The sequence below is a fragment of the Nymphalis io genome, chromosome 19, assembly GCF_905147045.1.
Source record: "Nymphalis io chromosome 19, ilAglIoxx1.1, whole genome shotgun sequence".
NCBI classification, from domain to species: Eukaryota; Metazoa; Arthropoda; class Insecta; order Lepidoptera; family Nymphalidae; genus Nymphalis; species Nymphalis io.
Window position 1 is genome coordinate 2,979,361 of NC_065906.1, and position 25,567 is coordinate 3,004,927.

The 25,567-nt window shown below is 34.3% G+C and overlaps 3 protein-coding genes across 3 annotated transcripts in view; 2 read left to right on the forward strand and 1 right to left on the reverse strand.

Annotated features, from left to right (window-relative positions):
* The window catches only part of LOC126776160 (dynein regulatory complex subunit 7), a 163,273-nt gene extending 144,600 nt beyond the window's left edge, over nt 1-18,673 (reverse strand). The window contains exons 1-2 of the mRNA XM_050498460.1: nt 18,248-18,673; nt 18,000-18,125 (exon numbers count right to left, since the gene is read on the reverse strand). Coding sequence (XP_050354417.1) covers nt 18,000-18,125; nt 18,248-18,673 — 552 coding nt within the window. The remainder of the gene's footprint in view (nt 1-17,999; nt 18,126-18,247) is intronic.
* On the forward strand, nt 12,954-17,614 carry LOC126776209 (protein distal antenna). The gene is made up of 2 exons (XM_050498516.1): nt 12,954-13,252; nt 14,977-17,614. The coding sequence occupies exon 2, from the start codon at nt 14,993-14,995 to the stop codon at nt 16,526-16,528; it is 1,536 nt and encodes a 511-aa protein (XP_050354473.1). The 5' UTR covers nt 12,954-13,252; nt 14,977-14,992; the 3' UTR covers nt 16,529-17,614.
* Nucleotides 18,674-20,040: 1,367 nt separating the features above from the next.
* LOC126776229 (calcineurin B homologous protein 1) lies at nt 20,041-23,837 on the forward strand. Its single transcript, XM_050498547.1, has 4 exons — nt 20,041-20,432; nt 20,612-20,875; nt 22,135-22,228; nt 22,737-23,837. The coding sequence occupies exons 1-4, from the start codon at nt 20,366-20,368 to the stop codon at nt 22,879-22,881; spliced, it is 570 nt and encodes a 189-aa protein (XP_050354504.1). The 5' UTR covers nt 20,041-20,365; the 3' UTR covers nt 22,882-23,837.
* Nucleotides 23,838-25,567: the final 1,730 nt, after the last annotated feature.

Genomic DNA, 25,567 nt, shown 5'->3' on the forward strand with positions numbered 1-25,567 from the left:
GAGATTAAAAGTTTTACTAGTATTGTTATACTAAATAAAGGTAAAGATTATTGTACTACGAATAGTTTAAAAAATTTAAAAACATTGTCTTTTTTTCATAAAAAAAGGTTTTATATTATGTGGCCTGTACAGATAACGAGTAAGCTTTAACGAACAGAAACTAGGAAAGGGAAGTAACACAATGTAGCAAAACAACACAGAATCATGGAGAAATGGAGGATTGTGCGTAATTAAATGCGCCTTTCCATTAGATGCACCATGTTATTTCAAAAAACAAACAATAACAATCCTTAACGTTCACACATAAAGACCATTTTCCCACCAACGTGACGTGGTGATACTGGGTATAATCGTGATCAGAAAATGGGTGACGCACGTCTCATTCAGCGAAGATTATTCACGCACGCGACCGGAGTAAGATCACGCATTCACGCATGCCTGTGAAAGCTTATACATCATTTTCAGCTACAACGAAACAAGCGGCAAGTAGACATGAGCTTGAAATTGAATTAAATCATAAGTTTCTCTTTGTAACATATATAAGGAATTTTCGAGGTTTATTTAACAAATAAACTGACATAAGAAAAACATTACTACATAACATAATTAACTAATGCTCTTTGCATTAGTTAATTATAGATAAGTCATCCCATAAAATTCACAAAATAATAATAATTTTTTGTATCGCAATCAGTGCACCGAAAATTTTTTGTGTTGTCCTACATACCCCTGCCTAATGTCCGGACGCGCCGCGTGCACGCATCGCCGACGCATGTGCGCGTAGCCCGTGGGACGCAAGTTAACACAAGGATATTATTATCGAAGCGGCAAACAAAGGGAGTCCGAACGTGGGCGCGTACCATTGTCGCTTTCCGGGAAAAGATGGCTGCGATTACCGCCACCCGCCATCACCACCGCTCAGCCGCTGTAAATCATTATCTCTGTAAAAACTAATTGAAAAGAGCTGCACCTTTTGTTATCGCATCACTTATTACATTTGGACGTGCCTTCGCCGTCGCGGCTCGTTGTTGTGATAACGCGTTCCAAACAAAAGACTATGGTTCCGAGAAGAAAGCAATTGTTCGAGTAACTCATAGTAAATTACGTATACAAAAATAACTACGTTCATTTATTAGTCCATATTTGTATTGAAAAGTTTTACTTTTACAGAATGTTAAAGAAAAACCTTTAGCTATGCATACTTATGTTCTAGAAAGTAATACAGATTGAATTTTACATACTTGAAATATAAATATTCTTAAGAATATTTTAAGTGGTTTCAAATGTTTGAAACGACAAAAATTTAGTTTTTATAATAGTATGATGGGTTTTGACAAAAATTTTAGATTAGCCACTTAAACATAATGCTTTTAAAATTGTTTTTTAGAGTTCACATATTTTAAAACCATTAATAAATATTTATTGTTTAATTTGCAAAAAAAAGTTTAATTAGCTTTTCAATAGCTATGAAGTAATTTTCAAAAGCTTGTATATATGATTGTATAATTTGTTTTTACTACAAGAATAAGAAATAAAAGAAAACAGGTCTTCACTATCTGGCCTTTAGTCATCAAAACATTGTACAAGGTCAAGTGTAATAAACTTCTATAGAGCATAATAAGAAAATCTTCTGATAGATTTCCGCCCCGGCCATTTTCGGGGGATATTACCTAACTGCGCAGGAGATATACTAGTAAACAAGATACCCATAATTCGATTGAATGGAAAATTCCACACGACCTTAAGGAGCTCAGGTGCGGAACCAAGGGCTTTACGTGCCTTGAGGTACAGGAGTGTAAACACTAAAATTCCCAAAACAAAACAATAGCATGTACATGTAAAGTGCATGTACTATGCTTTTAATAATAACGACTAGTATTTAACGGACTTACTTATAAGCGTAGTTTAACTAATGTTAAACAATTTTGTGTCTTCTTCATCCGAATGTCAAATCAGTGATGACAGAATGAGTGAAATCGCTGTTCAACTAAACAATCGCTAAGCAACGTTTATAAGTAAGGCCGTAATTTTAAAAGTAAATAAATCGCAAATGTATAAGAGTACGTAGCAGTTTTTTATGAATTTAAAACTCGGAGCAAAATCTCTTAATTTCGGAATTTTTTTTACAAAAAAACAACCTAGTAGACCAACGAGACGGTTGCAGTAAACCTTTACTTAAGAGAAACAGTTAATTAATAGAGATTAACTGCTTTAAAAGACAAGACATTAATGTCAATAGTTAATTTAACGATTGATTATATTAATACAGATTTGAATGCGTTTGCTGTTGCGACATAAATTACGTATTTACATGAACATATACTTGAGTTATTTACGACATAGGTAGTTATAATAAACGCGTCAGAGAAAACTAATTTCCTTCACTATACAATTATTGCACGTCGCTACTGTTGAAGAAAAAGGCGTATGGTAAAATATTCATATTTTTCTCTCTTTGGCTGTTTCAATGCTAACTGATAATTTTACCGAGAAACATACGATAATGTACGTATTTCAGTAATGTTGTTTTGTATATATATACATATATATATATATATATATATATATATATATATATATATATATATACATACATCATCTACTAACTAACTACTAATAGGCTACCTCTTTCTTCTCTCTTTATTAGCCAATTTTCTTCTTTTTTTTTGTTTGGTAGCCGACTATGATCAAATTGTCACTACTGGGAGAACACTCATAAATTTTTAAAATACGACTTTTTACCATCAAAACGATGTAACTGTGTGATATTTAAATGTATTTTCAATATGTGTAATTAATTATATTATCTGTAAAAAATGCATAAGCATGCAACTATTTGTTGTTTAGTTTAGATTGACATTTAATATCTTGATCATACAATGTAGACTGCTAATTGAATCCCATCATTAGCCATACTTCACTTTATCGCTAGGCTAGGCAATAATGTAGTGCAAAAAGTATCTGTAAGAACCCACTTCGAAACTCAATCGAGAAATGTTAAAAACCGAATTATGGTGTTACGATATTTTGATGCAATTATTAAATGTTACTTTTTTATATTATTAGTTTTATAAAATAGGCGGACGTGCAAATGGGCCACCTGATTGTAAGTGGTCACCACCGCTCATAGACATTATATCGTATATGGGCCACCAACCTTGGAAACTAACATGTTATGTCCCTTGTGTAAGCCAGTGTACAGGACACTGGCTTACTCACGCTTTAAATCCTTACAGTAGTAACAGTATAATACTATCAATAAGTACTTGTTGTTTAACAGTAGAATATGTGATGGGTGAGTGGTACCCCGCCAGACGGGCTTCTACAATACCCTACCACCAACTTAAGAACAAGTTTACGTATTATAGTCAATATCGGATTTCACGATCGATTCCTGCAATCGAGTTGACTGACATATATATAAGGCTATATATTTAGGAAAGAAAATGAATTGCCAATAAATTACTCTTAAACGTATTTTAATATTCTTCTAAAACTATTAAACAAAAACATGAAATAAATCAAATTTTCAAATGAATACAAAACTCGTATAATTAAACACATTTCTATTTCTCCGCCGACCTATTGTCGGGAACAGACCAATAATTTTAAACGTTCCGTACAACAATTACATGAACATACAAAAGACCTGTTGCTGATATTGTTTTGAGAACTCCATTAAATCGTTTTATTACCTCGTTTACATTTCGCTAATCTTCTTACCGGTGATAGCACAATGTTTCGAAGCAGAAATAATTTTAAAAATGTATTGTTTTTAACGCCTACCTGCTCAGCTTTGCACGGGTAATAAAAATAACTAAAATCATTTTAAAAAGTCGTTATTATTAGAAGGTACAGGGACCGAATTCTACCAGACCGAGTTCCCAGCAGTGGGACATTCACAGGCTGTTACGGTATACCGTTATCAAAATCAAAAGTAATTTTTAACTTTTTTGGCAATAGTCGATAATTCAATTAAAGAATAGGAAAACGGAAAAAACGGCAACGACCACGCTTCGATTCGATTGGGATAAAGTAAAGAATTGGCCCCTGTAATTACCATTGCCGCACAAAATATATATATATGCATGTATTGTACGTTATGTATTTGGTGTATTTATTTTAATTAATATATATATTAGTCACCATTTGTGCACCTGCGTACCGCTTTATTCAATTTCAAGTCCGCTATCCAAAAGTTGTCTAGAAGAGATCGCCTTAAAAGCGACGACACCGCCTTTTGTATGTAAGCCTATGTAGTTTGTTACATTATTTTTTCTGTATGTTATTTCAATACTTGTTATACAATAAAAACATGTTGCTATAAGAGATAAGTCTGCCGCTGTTACGTTTTCTAAAAACATTTTTATGATATAAAATTTAATTGGTCGCTGTTACTTTTGATTAAGAAACATACGTCGCTCAAAACTACTGAATCGATTATGATGATATTTTTTGTTCTCAAAATCTTATAAATATACTTGCTGACATGTATTTTAACAAAAAACAACGACGGGGCCGAAGATTTAAGGGCCGTTATCTTATATAACAAGGCTTCATCTGCGCGGTTCAAAATATCAACTATCTACATACCTAGGAAAAAGCCATAACCTAAATTAGTTACAAACAAATATTTTTTGCTTTGTTTAATTGTAAAGAACGCTTGGCTTATCGTATCTGGTTCTTGAATAAGCTTTTCAAAACGGAAATGTACTGGAGCCCATTTCTAGTAAAAAAATATTTCTTACACCCCACAGCCGGCCGAATGACCCTTCATGCTTGTTCATCTTTTGTTTAGATGGAACAATATTAAGGAAACACAAAAAAAAACTGATCATAAAATATCTTCCTATGTCACGTTCAACGCGGGGTGTGATGGCTCTAAGAAATTTCTCCATTGAAAGCGCGCGGACGAATAATTATGGAGATGAATTTATTTAGTTACGCTTATTATTGTACTTCTTCTAAATTATATATACGAGTTCGCATGGTTCGAACATTTTTTTTTCAACTCTTATTTCTATTTCTTTTATGCCAACACTGAAGCTCGACTGGTAATGGAAAGGTACTAAACTGTTTTGTCTTTGTCTATTTATAATTATATAGATAACATTACATCTTAAAGTGATATGCGACATTGACCATAATAATAATGACATTTCAAGGATACACGCATCAAATTAGTATATCACCATAAGTCGGTTGTAAACATTCCGCGAGCGGTCAATGAAGTTAGTTCTTACAGAATAGCACTACTGATCTAGTACTTCCAAACTTCAGACCAATATGAGAACTGGTTTGAATACAGTTGCATGAATTGACACTGACTAACGGGTGAAGTTAAATAAAAATGTTTGTAAAATTATCCGATCGTGTTAATTATTTTTTCACGAAGGTGAATATCAAGTATTATAAAGGTGTGCCCACATATTAGCGCATTCGAGTGTCGCAATGATATCGATCATATATATAGCTACATAGTAATAAGCTTAAGATATGCAATGTAAGGCATCGGCGACACTTGGGTGGTCCTAACCTGTTATCTTGAGTTTCTTATTCATTATATTCCTGTACTAAGCATCGATAACAAGCAAAATCGCATAACGCCGCGAGTATTGTTGTTATCAATAGAGGTAAGAGACCATAGTTACATTCGGGGAAGTTAAGCGAGACCTGCCAGTGGTTCCGTGAAGTCATTAACGCATTTCCGCTACCTGAGCGTTAAAACATGTGATGACACGTCACGTTACGAGTATTCTCGCGGTTAAACTATGAGCCGCCCTGTACTATTATTAAAGTGCGGTATTGAATTAGGGTTGCCATCCGTCCGTGTTCCGTATACCCTACATTAGGGGATATCAGGGGAGCGTTTGAATATGAAATAAATTAATATAATCACTTCATTAAAAGAAATGGTTCATTCTATGTAATTGATTTTAAACATTTAAATCTCTATAGAAGTTCGAATATGAGCCTTTTTAAGGTTTCACGGATACAGTGAAAACATCCCTATCGGATCATTGTTCTGACTGCTTGTTCATAGTTTGAATTTGTAACACGACAAACGTTTTTTTTTTTATATAGAAGATAGACGATTGCTTAATTACTAAGCACTTACAACCTATGTAAGAATTATAACATAATATATATTTATCCTTTTCCTTGAAAAGCCGAGATGGCCCAGTGGTAAGAACGCGTGAATCTTAACCGATGATCGTGGGTTCAAGCCCGGGCAAGCACCACTGAATTTTCATGTGCTTAATTTGTGATTATAATTCATCTCGTGCTTTACGGTGAAGGAAAACATCGTGAGGAAACCTGCATGTGTCTAATTTCACTGAAATTCTGCCACATGTGTATTCCACCAACCCGCATTGGAGCAGCGTGGTGGAATAAGCTGCAAACCTTCTCCTCAAAATGAGGAGAGGAGGCCTTTAGCCCAGCAGTAGGACATTCACAGGCTGTTTCGTATCGGATATATTTATCCATAATACAGAAACATAACACGATTTGTTATCATGTTTCATACATTAATTGTAAAATTTAAAGTTATTTGATTTTTTTAATATAGCGATAACATATACGTTAGGAAATAATAAATTCATTTACTCTATCTCCGAGCTATCTTCTTCAAAAACATTCCCAATATATCTAGCCACCAACATGACTCACTAAAGACCTCAGTAACTCGGAGATAAGTTTAAGCATAATAGTCAGCGGTTGATTGACGACACAAATCCCGGTAATTGACAACCCTAACGGGAACCTCATTAAAAACAGGGTTACGACGTTGTATTAAGGCTTAAATTCATTTGCGGTGAGCCGAAGGTTACAGGGTTGGGCCGTTATCTATATATTGGTCGAATGGCCTCGCTCGTCGCGCCTCGGCCCTGTTGCACTCGCGAGTGTCACGATAACAATTACTGAGAAACTTATTTTGCTGTTTACATTTACACTATCGATTTTGAACCTTATGGTCCACACAATAAAGACAGCAGAAGCTAATGTTGCATAGGTACATGGCGATCAGAGGCGCCGCGTTGAGTCGAATACTAAATACTGAACGGTTTAAAGGTAACATACTAACATAGTATAGCTAGGTCCGCGTTGCAGCTAGATATCCTAAGCTAGAGGTTTATATGACCTAATTCCCAGCACTTGACTGCATTGCACAATATCTCAACTCTCAAGGACAGTTTGCGTTAGCTTTGAGTTTTATGTTTTGCTTAAATATTTCGTGACCAATTCGAATTTGAATTCCGAATCGATTCGACATTTTTGAACAATTTTAATACAAGTTAGTTTAAAATTATTATGAGCATAATATGCATGACGTTTAGATTGCCTTATGTTTACAAGAACATTAACGTATCAAAACAAATGTAATTATTTGTATTTCCATGGAAAAAAAATTTCACCGTACTAAGGCTGTTTTTTTTTTGTTTCTACTGTTATACTAATTACTAAAAAGGAAGCATAAAAAAAGTGGAGAAAGTGCGTCAATGTGAACGGACTTTGGTCGTTGCATACTCAATAATCACGCGCGACAGATGTCCGGCCCAGCGCTTCGTGAGATAAGCGTCATCGATAGACTCTATACGTACATTATACGTATGTATGTACGTACCATACGTAGAGTGGCGTCTAAAAATTCAAGTCGCGGCGTCAGCGAGTGCAGCCGGTCTCGCGCCATCGGGCTAATGAGTGGCGGGGGGTGAAGGGGGTGCTGGTGAGCGGGTGAACGGGGGGGTCGCGGTAATGGCGCGCGGCGTCGGATGTCGCCGGGGGGTGCCACGCCGCGCCGCCGATAACAAAATCACTAGAGAACGTGGACAGCGATGTAGCCTATACACTTGAGATGGACATGGTATTTTGAATGTGCCGCAAACAAGAGCTGTGACCTCCTTAAGTGCGTAAGGGACAAATGAACGTACCTTTTTGACGTTATCATTATTACATTGCACAGAAGTGTCCGATTGTACCACACACAAATAACTCTGTTCCGCGTTTTTACTCGTGCTCAATACAGATTATATATTTCTGTATCATGATGCACATCATGTGCATCTCATTAACTAATTACTTACCAGTACAAATTTCAAGATTAGTTGACGTTTTTTACTACTCCTCTATTCACGGTCGTGGCATAAAATTATAAAGCCTTAAACTCAAAGGAGCTATCTAAAGTTTTTTTTATTTAAATCGTACCGGTATTTCTGAAATCAGCGGGTTCAAAGATACATATCTCAAGCTTTATAATATTCGTATATATGTTATATATTCGTAAAACATACAATACTGTTTACTCATGTTAATATAAATGCCATATCCGAATTGACTATATATAACTCGGCAAACATCGCCAATGCCCGAAATACAGTGCGGGCGACGCGTCGTAAATCGCGCGGCTCGGAGGGCCTTTGTGGGCTCAACTTGGCACAAACATACCTACGCCTGCCTCGCATCGACTCCGCTATCTACCTAAACCTTGCAAAAACACGCGACAAAAACAGTTAGGTAATGTTGAGACCGGTCAGCGTGATGCTCGGAGCTGAACAAAACAAGTACCTCGGTCGTGATAACTTACAGAGAAGGTACAGTAACAAACATCTTAAGCAAGAATAATGTTTAGTTTTAAATGTATGAGATAATATAATTAATATTTTTATTTTTTATATTTATAGATTGAAAATTAAAAAAAAAAGTTTAGCATATTATTTCGAAAATATTTAATTAGGTAACAATTAATCGTCTATACAAGTTAATCTTATTTAAATAATACATAATCGAAGAAAAATAAAATATTTGTAACAGTTAATAAAAATACTTCAATTGCAGACAGATGCAGTTATACAAACATTAACATATTATATCAATAATCAATTACATCAATTGTCACATACAATAAAAAAATGGTACGTAGAATTCTCAATTTAAAAAGTGTATATTTTTAAATTAAGAAATGTTGATAATTTTATTTGTAACATTCTTAACCTTTTTTTTTAAATCGGACTCTCAAACTGCGGCTACACGAGTTAGCAAATAATATAACGACACAGAATAAGTTGATAACACTCCGGGACGGAACTTCTTTCACCGTAATGTTGTAATTATTATAGGGGTTATTATCTAATTGTTTTAGTAGATATGTACTTTCCTAATTATACTAATTTATTTATTGTTAAAATTCCACACAATATAAACATACTTAAGTCCTCAATGTGAATTAAGTTTACGGTGTTAATTATATATATTTTTTATTATTTTAATAGTCACCTATATTAAGATGTCGACATATTGTTTATTTATCCTGACTTATCGACTGGACATAAAGATAAAAATATTTTTGTATAGCTAACCTAGAATCGTTTTCAATGCCCGGGATAAAACAGTGTACGGAGTGACGTATGTACGAATTGTAAGAAAGTCACTAAAGTCTTTCTCAGAATACGGTATAACTATAGCTGACAATATTCTAGATATTCGAATTATGTGGCTAATACCAATATTTGGAAGTACACCTATGTTTAAACAGATTTTCCTTTTTAGTTTTTTTTATATAAAAAAATTGCTTTATTCGTTAAATTGCAAATTGCTTTTTTTCACGGTGACCTTAACCGACGATATAGACACCGTTTTTATTATTTATATCAAACGAGATAGAGTAATAGACTACATTTTTTTCACTGGTAGGTAGGGCTCTGTGCAAGCTCGTCTGGGTAGGTACCACCCACTCATCAGATATTCTACCGCAAAACAGCAGTACTTGGTATTGCTGTGTTCCGGTTTAAAGGATGAATGAGGCAGTGTAATTACAGGCACAAGGGACGTAACATCTTAATTCCCAAGGTTGGTGGCGCATTGGCGATGTAAGCGATGGTTAACATTTCTTACAACTCCAATGTCTACGGGCATTGGTGACCACTTACCATCAAGTGGTCCAAATGCTGGCTAGAATTGATATAATTGTAAATTGTTCTCAAGATATGCGATCCCTATACATGATGATGATATCCTCCTTGACGTATTCGTCAAAGACGTACCTTGTTAGCTTCTGGAATAGAAGCGAAGTTAGCGAGGCGAGACCTGATTTGGTTTTAAAAACCCCACATGGCGCGAAGCTTAATCGTCCAGAAGACCTGTAGGTGGTAGTTATTAAGAAGCCTCGGGGTGATTTTACATACATACAAAACACACATAAACACATAAATCTTAAAATGTGTGTTCAAAAGAGAACTTGAATAAAGTGTACTTTTATCTTGATTTGTTTAAAAATTGTTTGCAATAAAATCAACTAAAAACAACTTTTTAAATAATGACGGTAGCGCTTAAAACTATATACCAAATTGAATTGAATTGAATTGACATATTCTATGCCATTTTCTATTGTCTCATGCTACGTTAAGCACTTAAAACGGTTCTTGATTAATATAACTCGATTTATAATACAATAATATTCCACCGAACTACTTCAAATCATCATAATTTTACTTCCAGAGTCCCGGTGACCACTTCCCCGACATTCATAAGACAATTTGTTCGAATCCATCATGAATAGTTAATTAAAATGTTGACTATAAGAATGTCATATCAATTCGAGGTCATTTTTGTTTATTCATCTTTACTGAATGGGCCCTATCTTAGACCTGTATTATTTCCATACATAATATACACAGTATCAGCCTGTTAATGTCCCACTGCTGGGCTAAGATCTCCCCTTCCTTTTGAGGAGAAGATTTGGAGCTTATTCCACCACGCTGCTCCAATGCGGGTTGGTAGAATACACAAGTGGCAGAATTTCAATTAAATAATACACATGCAGGTTTCCTCGCGATGTTTTACTTTACCGTCAAACACGAGATGAATTATAATCACATATAAGCATATGAAAATTCAGTGGTGCTTGCCCGGGTTTTGAACTCACAATCATCGGTTAAGATTCACGCGTTCTAACCACTAGGCCATCTCGGCTTTTTTTCCATAATATATATATTATAATATCCTCAAAACCACTAGTTCGAAGAGAAAAGGGAGGGCATTTACACAAAACGTTTGTCATTAAAAAAAATTATGCTGCGCGACAAAAAAATTAAACTAAAATGTTTGTACATTTTTTTCCATTCTCTTAAATATAAAAATTATTACTGTGTCTTTTAAAAGATGGACATTAGTTTTTTTTTATAGAAATACATATACTTTTTGCAGCTATCGTGTATCTACTGACTACGGATGAACATAAATACATATGTCATACATAGCCTATGTCCGTACTGTAACTATTAAACTTAGGTAACTATGATAAGTCGAACATCCACAGAGTCGACTTAGGCATACTGCCTACATTATACTCTAATATATATATATATATGAAACCAAGCTCAGATCTTTATATGTTATAAGTAGGCGGACGGGCAAATGGGCTACCGATGTTAAGTGGCCGCACATAGCCATTGACTATGTGCGAAATATTAACCTTTCCTTACACCGCCACTGCGATACCAACCTTGGGAAATGAGATGTTAAGTCCCATGTGCCTGTACCTACACTGGCTAACTCACACTTCAAACCGGAACTCAACAATACTAAGTATCACTGCTTAAAGATAGAATTTCTGATGAGTGGGTGATATCAACTCAGTGAGGCTTTACACAAAGTCCTACCACCAAGTACACTAAAGTAACACTGGTGGTAGAGCTTTGTGCAAGCTCGTCTGGTTAGGTACCACCCACTCATCAGATATTCTACCGCAATACAGCAGTACTTGGTGTTGTTGTGTTCCGGTTTGAAAGGTGAGTGAGCCAATGTAATTACAGGCACAAGGGACATAACATCTTAGTTCCAAAGGTTGGTGACGCATTGGTGATATAAGCGATGGTTAACATTTCTTACAATGCCAATATCTAACCTACAGAACGCTTGATATCGTTGTTTTCCTTTACCGTTAACTTTGAAATTAATCAAAACTACAATCGTAAAAGGTAACGGTTTTATTTTTACTTTTCTTATTTCCTTATCTTGGAATTGAAAATTCAAAAAGTGAAGACCACCACAAGAGTTGGTCCGACATAACAGAATGGTAGAGTAGAAGAACAGAAAAATACAGAGTGAGGAAGAAAACAGCAGATTAATGACGGTAACTAGGTACCGAGATGATTACCAGTACGCAGCCTGACTTAGCCCTAAGGTTGATAGTAATCAATATATATTATCTTAACACTTCAAACATCGATCGATCGATCTATACTTAAACGACCTCTATAACCATTTCAAATACAGCTATTATATAACTATTCAATTATGAGCCATATAATCCAAATAAACACTGAATGAATAATATCAAATCTTATCTACTAACTTTTCCCGCGCGATGTTATTAGATGTAAAAAATTAGATTGATGATGAGCGATAAACCAGTAATAGAACAGTTTCCACCAGCGGCGTCTCCCGCGTGTGACAACGTGTTTGCAAAATATCATGTTGTCTAGTTAAGACCAGAACGCGTAACAAAGAAACAAACTCACTTTTCCATTTATATATTAGTAAGGATAGTATAATGTTAACTAAATAAAGTACTAATCTCGAAACTGCGAGTCAACTAATTATGTCATAAAATATGCAATTCACTTTCATGAGAAAAATAAGTTGCTGTAATAATTGCGACCATTAGCTGGTTAGACCGCTAACTGGTCGCGTCGAGACACCCGCGAGACGTCAAGACAAACTTCGTAACCGAGAAAAGTTTTGAACCGCGGTTGAGCGTAAAAGTTGAGTGAACTTTACAAGCGATAAAACTTTTGTCGAGATCTTTTGGTGGTCGGTGGAAAGTTGATGCGTTGGGAATTAATTGCATTAATAAAGTGCGGAGGCTAGGCCGGTGTTTACGGCGTGCGGGGCGCGAAGGGGCGGCGGGTGCGGCGCGCGGGCGGGCGAACGGACACAAAGGAGAGGCGCGGCCCGGCGGCCGGCGACTGGCGGACCGCGGCTGGTCTTATCACCGGCAGTCGGCATACAGTCGCCGCGCGCGCTCCACAACGCTCGTCTCGTACCGATACCGTGCTAACTGTCGTCGATGAACTAGTGACTTGTGATTGTGAGTGAAACCCGAACCGCGACCTGTGTGAACACGTGCCGCGCACTGCGCATCTCTGCAATATTTTTATTGGTTGGAGTTCCAAGCACGCTGTCGTTTATTATATAGCAAAACGGCTGAGCTGTCAAAAATTGTAAACAGACCACACGTGCCGTCTCGCAAGTAAGTTATGAAGTTATTATTTCATAAGTTGTCCGGGAAAATTTTCTTGATATCGAAACCGCGTAAAATTATCTAATTTTATATTACGTATAGAAAACCAGATTTACTTTCAGAATTTTATTTCGTTAACGTTTTTAAATTGTAATATCGAAATAATTAATTTTAAATAACTAAAAAAAAAATTAATACATTGTCACATACATAATATTTTTTGTGAAACTGATATAAATGCAAATAAATAATAATCCCTTGCATTTAGTGTAGCGATTCTTTGTAAATCCATATTAATCTACCTTCACATAAGTCAAAATGTTTACAATTCGAATTAACTGAAATTATGATTCACTGAAAGTAAAATCAAGTTAAACAGTTTTTGTTTGTTTTATTATAAAAATTAATATTATGCCACTAAGACTAAACATACTGTTATATAAAATGTATAAATAGTGAATACGCTTCATGCCCAAAGTAATCAACTAGAATTCAATTATTTATAAATTTTTATTATTATATTATATAAATTAGTTTTCTCGCTATACTAATTATCTATATATATATATATATATATATATATATATATATATATAGATAATATATATATATATATATATATATATAGATAAATGAGGACACCTTTATTTTGTATTGCTAACTGAAAAAACTTACTAAACCAATATAATCGCGGAAGAAGATGAGTATTTTCGAAGATCCGTAATTTAGTAGAAGATTTTGGTCTATAATAATAGGATTTTGCTTTTTTCGTAATAAAAACAGTAATAAAAAATTTGACTAAAATTTTACGATCGGTATTAAGAAAAAAACTAAGAAAAGTTTTTAATGGTTACAAAATAAATAAATATAAAACACTATATTTTATTGATAATTAATTGAAGTCACGAACTAAGCAAAGTGTAGAATTAAATAAAAATAAAATTAATAACAAAATATGACATCAAAAATTAAACTTTTCGCAAAAATATAACTTTGATGAAGTTCGATTTGGCCTTCTGAAACTAGTGTTATTCTATCTCAAAATAAAATAATAATGTAAAAATATATATGGAGGTAATTTTTCTTTGTGTCAAGCAACGCCATCTGTCGGCGGACGTCAGATGTAGAGCTAGCAAGGTCACAGTGTCAACGACCCGACAACTTTTGCCGCTTACTGTTGTCGTAGGTCATAATTTTATGTCTTCTTTTTGTTTATCTTTTCGCAACTTTATAGCTTTCCGCGTAAACAAGTTTATCATTCTCCCCAAACACGTTTGGAAATAATAAATAATGAATAGAATTGTACGTTTTGCGAAATATTTAATAACACAAACATGTATCTATCACGATAAGCAAGGATCAGTGCACTTTTTGTATTGCGTTGCTGATAAAAGTCACGAGTAAATTAACGAATTACGAATTATAATTTCGCAGTATAATGCATTTGACTTTATAACAATTACTTTAGATGATTATTTAAATGATAGGGTATGATTTAGCTATTTTCGAAAAGAAATATTTTTATATATTATAATATAATATGTATGTTGAGTAATTAAAAAAACAATTTAATATATTTGCAAATATGAACCGTTGATCATATAATCGCAAATGAATTAATTGTCAGCAGAAAATATAAGACTTGATTTTAATTTGTAGCGTAATAAAAGAATTGTGAATCTACAATGAGTTTTTTATAGCAAATTCTAATTGCATATCATTTTTTTTTACAGTAAGCGAGAGGCGAAAATGGCGTCAAAGGGCAAGCGTCCCATGCGAGCTATCACACCCGGAGATAAAATAGAGGCGATACAGCGAGTCAACGATGGCGAATCTAAAGCTTCAGTCGCCCGAGACATTGGCGTGCCAGAGTCCACTCTTCGTGGTTGGTGTAAGAACGAAGACAAGCTACGCTATATGACCTCTCGTTTATCCTCGCCGGACACCGATAAGAGCAATGACGGGGACCCGCCCGACAAGAGAGCGCGCACCGAGTCTCCAATTGCTCCACAATCACCTACTACAACCGGCCTCGATCTTTCAAGCCCAGCCACTATTACCCACAACGTTCCAAAACCAACTCTGTCGACCGACAAACCAGTCGAACTAACAACAAAACGAAGTGAACCTTCTCCACCACATCCGCATCCACCTCGTGAACGTCGCCCTGACCCAGGAGCAAGCGTTTCAATGAGTGCTATCAGCCCTCTAACTGGACTTGGTCATCTGCCTGGACTTACTCATTCACACCTCGGATTGAGTTTCAATGAGATTGCAACCAATCTCACATTACTTGCACAACTTAACCCTGGTCTTTCTGCTTTATCAGCTCAACCGGCTAGTCGGGCATTGAGGTCAGTAAGATCTCCTAAACCAGCGCACAATGGAATCCTGAACATGAACGACACCAAGCATCGGAATAAACCAAATCACTCCTCAGATTTATACCGAAGCAGCAGCTCAAGATCGAGTCATCACATGAGCTCTCAGTCCGCTAGTCATCCTGTCGAGGATTCTATATGGTATTGGCTACAAGCCCAACAGGCAATGCTTGATTTAACCGCTCAAACGACTGCTGCACATCCACTTCAACTAGGAAAAGTGAACGACCCAGCCTTGCCTACAAAACCTGTAGCCCCAGTGTCGCCCATCGCTCCACACCTCGATTATAACAGAAATTCATGGCTATGGCAATATTACAAACAATTTGGTGGTGCAATGCCCTTACCTGAAGATAAACTAAAATCTGCGTCGCAAGTGCCAAAAGAAAAAGCTGCTGATAATATTCTCTATTCACATCTAACCAAAGGTAAAACGGAGGACGATCGAAGTGTGCCTAGTCCGTCACAAACCCAATCGCTAGCGGCAGAAGTGCGCGAAACCGTAACCGCGCCTCAAGAACCGCGCATAGCTGAGCCGGCAATAAGTCCAGAAGTCGAGATCGAGAATAAGGAACCGGCCATAGAAAAACCCATCGAGTGCGGAAAAATTCAAGCGAAAGCACGAAACGTTCTGGATAATCTGCTTTTCAATAGTAGTAACCAGGTGGTGCACGAGGAGAACAAGAGCATCAGATCTGCCAACGGCGAATGGGAATCGGGTACGGTGGAGGCGCTCGAGCACGGCGACAAGTTCCTCGCGTGGCTGGAGGCGAGTGGCGACCCGAGCGTGACGCGCATGCACGTGCATCAGCTGCGCGCGTTGCTGCACAATCTGCGCACTCGGCGTGCGGCCGCCGTGCCCGCCGTGCCCGCCGCGCCCGCCGACGCCGCCCGACGCAAATAAACGGCCGGGAATGTCGCGCTCGCTACAGGGAATATATCAATTACGTGTACATAGTCGTTATACGTCGTCGCCAGTAAGCGTTCACTTGTGATATGTGTAGCCAAATTTGCGTAATTTCTTTGTTCTAAAAGAAAAGCTATGCATCGTATCTTAATTTTAGTCTATATTAAAATAAGTAATAAATCAGAAGCCGTTCTCTTTAAAGCTTTGTCGAGTGACTACGACCATAGTTAATCTATTTCCGAGTTTATATCAGACTTATTGTAATACAGATACGAGTATATATCTTTATCTAATGTAAATGTAAATGGATGTTATTGATCAACAAACACGTTACTTTTCAATGCACGCAAACATTTACGTGATTAGTCTAAGTAGAACCGCTGTATGTTGCCATTCGACTATTACATTCCTAGCTGTACCCTACTCTAGTTGTTCGAACCCTATGTTCTACCTCAAGTCAAGCGTAGCTAATGCTAAGTCACGACGTCCTTTCAATCGTCCGTTGATATCGCTCGTCGATGTCGCGGGCGAGCTGTTAGGGCGTCATGAACCATACCAAATATTGAAAGGATGCGATGTTCTCGTGTGCCAAACATGCGAACAAGGTATATTATTAAGATAATTTATGACTATTGTGTTAGAGCTAGAGATTCGTGTAATTGTTTTCTATTGCTCAGTATTTTATATGGTAGACATTGTCTATGTCTCGATTTGGAATTGTATTAAGTGTTAAAGTTAACAGTTAAGGACACTGTGATCGAAATTATAAATTATTGAGAGATTATAAATAATGTAAGTACATTCCTAATGAATAGAGTGTATTATTGTACTGTTAAAAGATTGTCCAATGGTTTAGTGGTTGCTGAAACAACTAGCAACTAATTCTTCTAGCAGAGTTCAAATCCTTTTCACTGAAGTTAGAATAATTCGTTTGCATTTCGTGTTAATTATATTAGCTCCACTGGAAGTTGTTTGAGAAGATATTTTGTACAAAATTACAAATATGGAATTATTAGGATATAACTCATTACACAAAATATGTGAACTTGAAAATGTTGAAAAATAAAATTTGATTGAACCTTACATGATTATTTTATTTTTTTATATAATCCTACCTTTTATAAAAAATTTAAGATAGCCCAATAAAATTGTGTTACCAATTAAACTGGAATGACTAATTTTACAATCAACAATTAATTCTATTTTTTAAAATCAGACTATTGATGAATTTAAGACGCAAGTTGTAAATGTAACGCCATCTCGTGGTGTGATATTGAAATAGAAAAATTAAATGATAATATTAAATGTTTTGCAGTAACGTTTTAACCTAACTTTTAAATAAAAGAACTGAATAACTACACAAAATAAAGTAATAATTAACTATTAGATGAAATATTATTTTAGTATTGTACTGCCACCTAGTAGAGAGTAGCAGTAATATATAAAACGTAAAATAAAAGGTACTTACGACCAACATCGGCTTCTGTAGCGGCTCATAATCGAAATAATCAGAAACAAATGATGATAATCCCTGCCATGACGTTGTGTCAGAAAAGCATAATTTTGTCGGCCTGATCGTAGTACATACCATTTTCTAAAATAGTAATAAATATATTTTAAAAATAAATATGATTTCAATATTTTAAAATAAAACATAGTCTTAAAGATATAAGAATATTTATGGTTTTAAAGAACAAGAAAGATAAGAGATTTCACCTGCAGACCACATTCATTGGGTGCTTGTAAAAATAGCGGTCTTCTGGACTTATAGTGAAACTGAAACTGACGTCTAAAATTTTCCGCATATGCCAGAAGAAGTCTCTCTTTATTCGTATTAATGTAGTAACTTTTAGGAAAACAAGTGCGCGTTTCAAAAACCGGTTCATTTATTTCTGGCCAACAAAGATTAATCACACCAAGTTCATATATTACATTATTTAACGATTCTATAGTCAATGGTTCTGTTACATCTTTCAAGCTAAAAATTTTTGAAGATATTTCTTCAAATTGAAATTCTTCATTAGGACGATCAAATATTTCGCTAGTTACATTCTCATTTACTTCAAGAAGTGGGTCGAGTTGTTCTAACTCCAATTTTTTGTCTGATGAATAATTTTCAGATACGACTTTTGCGTTACTCATAATTTTAAAACACAACTGCTCAAACACAAATCAATTGATTACTTTCATAACGTTTTTGAAAATAATATAAGAATATGATTAACCACGAACGTCAAACTGTCAAAACTAGGTCATTCTTGAAGTTTCCAGTTTCAGGTTTTCAGTTACCAGGCAACGATGGGGCCGATTGTGAAGTTTGCGTGTAACTATGTCGCCTTATCTAGCAAAGATCAATTCATATGTTTTGTCTTAGCGATAATATACATCGCACTAATAATTAGTGCAATATAATTCACTCGTACTCATTACTTGACGATTATATCACAGCAAAATGTCGGCACATGTAAATGTATTATACTATTGAACTACTATGTTTTTGATATTGGTCACGATAGTTATGCTAATACCATAGTTCAATGTAATGTATATATAATGAAACTTAATTCGATTAATCAGTTAACAAAAAAATTGCCTTATTTTTCGTATACAGTTGGCTAAGGAAATGTATCTCAATGAGCAAAACAATAAATTTATTTATCAATTACATAGCGAGGGTATGACATCGGAATCACAATCAACTGGTCAAATAACTTCCGACTCTAACTTTGTTTAATTTAAAAAAGTGATTTTATTATTATGAATCAACTATTGTATTTCATATTCGAAAGCTTAATGAGGGTTACATTAAGCTATATCAGATATGTCGGGTATAATCAACAATGTATACATTTTTAAGTAACAACTAAAATAGTAGGTACAAAAAAAGCCGTAATGGCCTAGTGATTAGAACGCGTGAATCTTAACCGATGATCGTGGGTTCAAACCCGGGCTAGCACCACTGAATTTGCATGTGCTTAATTTGTGATAATAATTCATCTAGTGCTTGACGGTGAAGGAAAAACATCATGAGGAAGCCTGCATGTGTCTAATTTCATTGAAATTATGCCACATGTGTATTCTACCAACCCGCATAGGAGCAACGTGGTGGAATAAGCTCCAAACCTTCTCCTCAAAAGGGAGAGGAGGCCTTAGCCCAGCAGTGGGACATTATAACAGGCTGTTACTACTATTACAACAAATAACGAATATTAAATTAATTATAATTACTATTCTATTAATGGAATTTAACTGGATATTTATTGTTATGGCTTGCCTATTTTATTATTAATAATAACACCTATACATATATCTCAAAATATTTAGAATAAATAAAGCAATATCTTCTAATAAGTACAATATTTTTTAGAGTTTTGAACGCTAAATGGAACGTCAATGTCAGTACGATGACTCAATACGTCTTAATTCTTTATCCTCATGTCATGCTATTTAAGCCTTTATATGCTAAATAAACGCTATGCAACTTTAATCCTTGAGTATATTCAACTTATAGCTTAACTTTGAAAATTATACTTGGATTTCATTTATGTTACCATATTTCTAGTTTTTCATAAGTTAATCAGAAATATTGTGAAGACCGAACTCAAAGGTCGTTTTTCGTTTATGTTTTATTACAAATATTGTTATATTATAAGTAATATTGTAGTCGTGAACTTGTGTCTAAAACTCTAAAAACACAATACTTCGGGGCGTATTATAATTGTTTTTTATTATTAATTTTGACGCAGTTAGTGTTGAAAATCGATTGTTTCCAAGCTAACAAAACTTATCAGTTTTGAAGGAGAAGTTATAATCGTATGATCATAACTTTTGAAAATGGGAAACAAGTCGTCATTGTTATTGAGAGAAGAAGAAATAGCGCAAATTCAAGAAGAAACTGGCTGTGAGTATTTTTATTAATGTTATTAAATTGATTAATGTATACTTTAAAGATCATTTAATAGAAATTATTGCTTATAACTTTTTTTATTGCAATAACAGTATATTGTTGCTTGTATATAGTTATCAAATACAAAGATTATTTGCATTATTGATAGATAAAAATGTTTGTTTCATTTTCAGTCACTCCAAATCAAATTGAGCGTCTATACTCACGTTTCACAGCACTTGATAAGAATGACTGTGGGACTTTATCGAGGGAAGATTTTCTCAGAATTCCAGAGTTAGCTATAAACCCTCTGAGTGAAAGGATTGTCCATTCTTTCTTTGCGGAGAGCCATGATGATAGAGTCAATTTTCTACAGTTTATGCGAGTGCTGTCTCACTTCCGTCCTATCAGGAAGAATAGGGAGAATAGACTGAACAGCAGAGAAGAAAAATTAAGATGTAAGTAAAAGATAATTTATTTCTCGAAAAATATATAAAGCAGAATTCAATTTAAAACAATAATTCTTAACTGCTGTTTTCAATTGGAATTTTTTATATTTAAAATATACATAAAGAAAAATTATTTTAAAATGTTATTACAAATTTACTTTAATATTTTTTGTTCCTTTTTGCTAACCTTGAAATTAAATCATTTTTCTTGAAATACATTTGAGTAGCCTGTGTGTTAGGATTTATAGCTTATGTTAGCCTATAATGCTTAAGTAGTCGCCAACTTTCCATCTAGATTCCAGTTCAGTCCTAATACAATAAAACATTGCTTACATGAAACTGTATTGATCTTGAAATCAAAATATTTTGCTTATATTTTGTATAATATAAAAGCCTAAAGGAGCTCGACAGAAAATATAGATGGCATACTATTAGTTTACTTATGAAAACTGTATCTGGTAAGAATAAAGTTCTACTTTATTGTATGAGTAAAAAAGGTACAGCAAACCTATACTAATTATTATAAATATGAATTTTAAATCTGTCTGTATGTTACTCTTTCATGATAAAACAACTTAATGGAATTTGACGGCATTTGATGTCTAGCAAGCTTGAACCCAAGATAGTAAAGATTTATAGCCTTTTCCTAACAAGCCGCAAAGCCAAGCGATAATTAGTATAGGATTATTCTATTTGATTATTTCAAAAATTAATTAACAAACTAGCATTTATAATTTCTCATTTTATTTTCTGACTACGTCAGACTTCAGACTATGTAGAATGTCGTAGTATAATATATATAGAGTAGTATAATTGTAAGTATATGAACATTTACTGGTGTCGGGTTTGAACCTTCAATCTACATTAAGATTGACATATTTTTATTTTATAGAATAGGAAGGCGGACGAGCATATGGGCCACCTGATGGTAAGTGGTCACCAACGCCCATAGACATTGGCATTGTAAGAAATGTTAACCATCGCTAACATCGCAAATGCACCACCAACATTGGGAACTGAGATGTTACGTCCCTTGTGCCTGTAATTACACTGGCTCACTCACCCTTCAAACCGGAACACAGCAATACTGCTGTTTTGTGGTAGAATATCTGATGAGTGGGTGGTACCTACCCAGACGAGCTGGCACAAAGCTCTACCACCAGTAAACATATTCTAATCACTAGGCTATCTTGTCCTATATAGAGTGATAAAAACCTATTTTATGTAAAAAAACAGCTAATATTATAAATTGTATTTGTTACTTTCAGTTGCATTTTCAATGTACGATCTGGACAATGATGGCAAGATTTCACGTGATGAACTATTGGCGATACTGCATATGATGGTCGGAGTAAATATCAGGTATGTGGAAATTTACAGTCATTTTATAATTTGATTCGGTTAACTTATCAAGTGTATATAATATGGTATGCGTTAATTGCTGAGCTTATCACTGATATAGAATATAAATAATAAATATAAAATAGATAAGAAAATAATTCAATAAAAACAAAAGTAATATTCTTGTGATATGCTCCTAACGAAATCTGCCCAAAGCAGCCAATCTCAAACAAAGGAGAAGCTCTTAACTCATTAACTTTCATAATCTGGGAATGCAGACTGATAATGATGATGTCCTCCTGACCGATTTCGGCCACGGCGGCCAATCTTAAGAGAGATTAGCTATTTGGCTTGCGCAACTGCACAAGTCAATGCACAAGTGTGAACGGCTTCACATGCTCTCCAAGATACTGGAGTGTATTCACTTCCTTGCCTGCCACTGGAAATGTTCAACAAAACACCTAATAAGTTTTTCTGGCCTGATGATGTTTATAAATTACAATATTCAATAACAGTTCTGTATTTTTAGTGAAGAGCAACTAACAAGTATCGCTGAGAGGACAATAGTTGAAGCTGACACCAACAATGATCAAATGATATCCTTCGAAGAATTTTGTCGAGCTCTGGAGAGGACAGACGTCGAGCAAAAGATGTCCATTCGCTTTCTCAATTGACCTCCAAATTCTTGAACAATATACATTACTTACATCATGGCCATGCTGCTAGCGGTCATTGTCTATGGGCTCCTAACAAAAAGTAAACTATTGTTCATGCTCTGAGAAACGTCAGATGCGGATTAGCTTAATATAACTTTAGTAAATTATTTTATTATTAGTGAGTAGTTTGAATTGGGTATTCATGGGGACTATTGTAATATAGACGTTTTTCTTCCAATTAGTCAAAAAATAACTAGCATGAACTAATATAATCAAATGTTATATTTAAATTGAATTAAAAGCGTGGCTATTTTATATATAAACAATGCTATGTATTAATTCAATAATATTTGGGTTTTTCTTTAAACTTTTCTAACGAAACTACCATCCTCTTTTGTACAAAGTGCATTTAAAGAGATAATTAAAGTATGTATTATAATATTTTATTATAGCCAGTGATAAAAATTAGTAAGATGTGGGTGATTAAAGAGTAGATGAATAATAACTATTGTATGTAAAATCAATTTTATCAAAACTTTAATAATATAGAAAGGTATAATAAAAAAGGTTATAATGGTATGCGTTCCCTGGCTTATGTCTTTAACTATATATTTTAATTTTGGTTCTCTGTTTCGCTCACACACATTGGTGCAAAGCCAATAGGGTTCGTTGCGTCGTCTTGTGCGCTCATTTTACTGTTTACAATGTTTGTTGCTTGAAAAATGTTAATCTAGAATTTGTCATATAATATTTAATAACTAAATCTAGTTAGAGCTCTCTTTTGTATTCTCTAGGCTTACAAGGCATTTTATGGTTTTTTATGTGACTTTAGTGGATTGTAAATGTATTACAATTTAGCGGAAGAAGAATTTAATAAAAAAATATTTCAATAACAATAATAATGTATTAGAACACAAAGTTAACTATAAATGTGATGATAGTAGCGTAGATAATATATGGCAATATTTATGTAATTATTGTTTTATTTTAAAAACCCAATACAAGTATTATTTATTTTAATTTTATGTAGGTATTGTATGTTAGTTCAAACGAGGCGTGAAGAGGCATCTTGCGGGCCGGCAAGGCGAAGGCGGCTAGTGCAGAACGTTTTTCCCGTCTGTACTGGCCGTCGTCGCGTTTGGACTCTACTACCACTTACCATCAGGTGGAGTAGAGTCATTTGCCCTCCCGGCGAATATAAAAAAAAGGTATTAAACAAAAAACTAAGTAAAATTGATATCTATTATGGCTCGCCTTCGAACTATAGAACATCACTCGTTATAGAGAATGTAGATATTTTGAGAGATATTTTTATTGGTAAAGTTTATCAGACAAAGAGGTAACTAATTTCTATTGTAACTCATAATTGGGTTACGGTCTCCGATTTACATCAACATCTTACTTATATTATAAAGCTTTCTAGTTTGTTTGAGCGCGCTTATATCAAAAACGATCAGCCTATTTGAAAATTCTAATTGTATTATATAGCTTATTTATTAAGGAATGTTATAGACGATTCTAATAAACGATGCGATTATGTTAAACAACCAATTTGACTTGCTCATCACATGTATAATCCAGACAAGTAAAATCCTAATTTCAAGGGGGTGAAATCACGGGGCTCTGCTAGTATGCGTTTGTATATTCTGCATCTAAAAATTGTGACGTATTTATAGTGATGATGATGTGCTACATGCAGCTTTATCACATTATTTATGGCACTCCTACTAACGTAAATATATAATAATATATAAATAAAGGAAATTACAAACGTTAAATTTAATACACTATACTTAAATTTATATCAGCTACAGACGCTTGCTATATTTATCTACATCAAAGCTATTTATGTCATAAATAATTATTTATCTGATATATCATATTAGAGTTCAAATGTTTAAAAAGATTATATTTTTTTATATATATATATACATATAATTATTTATTTATATGCAGATGGATTATAAAATATCAATTATATTGCAAGTAAATTTTTTAAGTTACCATTAAAAAAATATGTGAAAATTAATGGTAACGCTCACACGTTCAGTGGCAACTTATTTAAGTCTCATCTTAATTTTAATAATATTCATTACACAAATAATTAAATGATAACGAAATTATTATGAACAAACATTTATTTATTTATAATAAATTAAAATTACACTGTTTCATTGGAATACACTTAAAATAATTTGAAAAATGTAGTTGTCATTATTTTTGACGTTAGCACCAAAAATAACGGGTAAGATGAGGAGGAGTATTCTAACCTCAAGGTTATAAGACCTTGAGGTTAGAATACATGAATACACACCCAAGATCGCAGGCTAAAACGGGCAGGCAATACTGAGTTCTCATGTGCTTAATTTGTGTTGATAATTCAACTCGTGCTTTATGAAAGAAAACATGAAGGAATTGCATTTGTTGATATTCTATATACTACATAATAATACACCATTTCGCATTTATAGGGTCTAAGATGTTATAAGTTTGTAAGTATATGTTACCAGGGTTTAATTGTAATATAATTATAATAATATCCTGGGACATTATTCACACATGGCCATCTGATCCCAAACTAAGCAGAGCTTGTACTATGGAAACCAGACAACTGATATACTACATTTCTTTTGTAAATACATATTTATATAGAAAATTACACCCAGACTCAGGACAAACAGACATGTTCATGCACACAAATGTC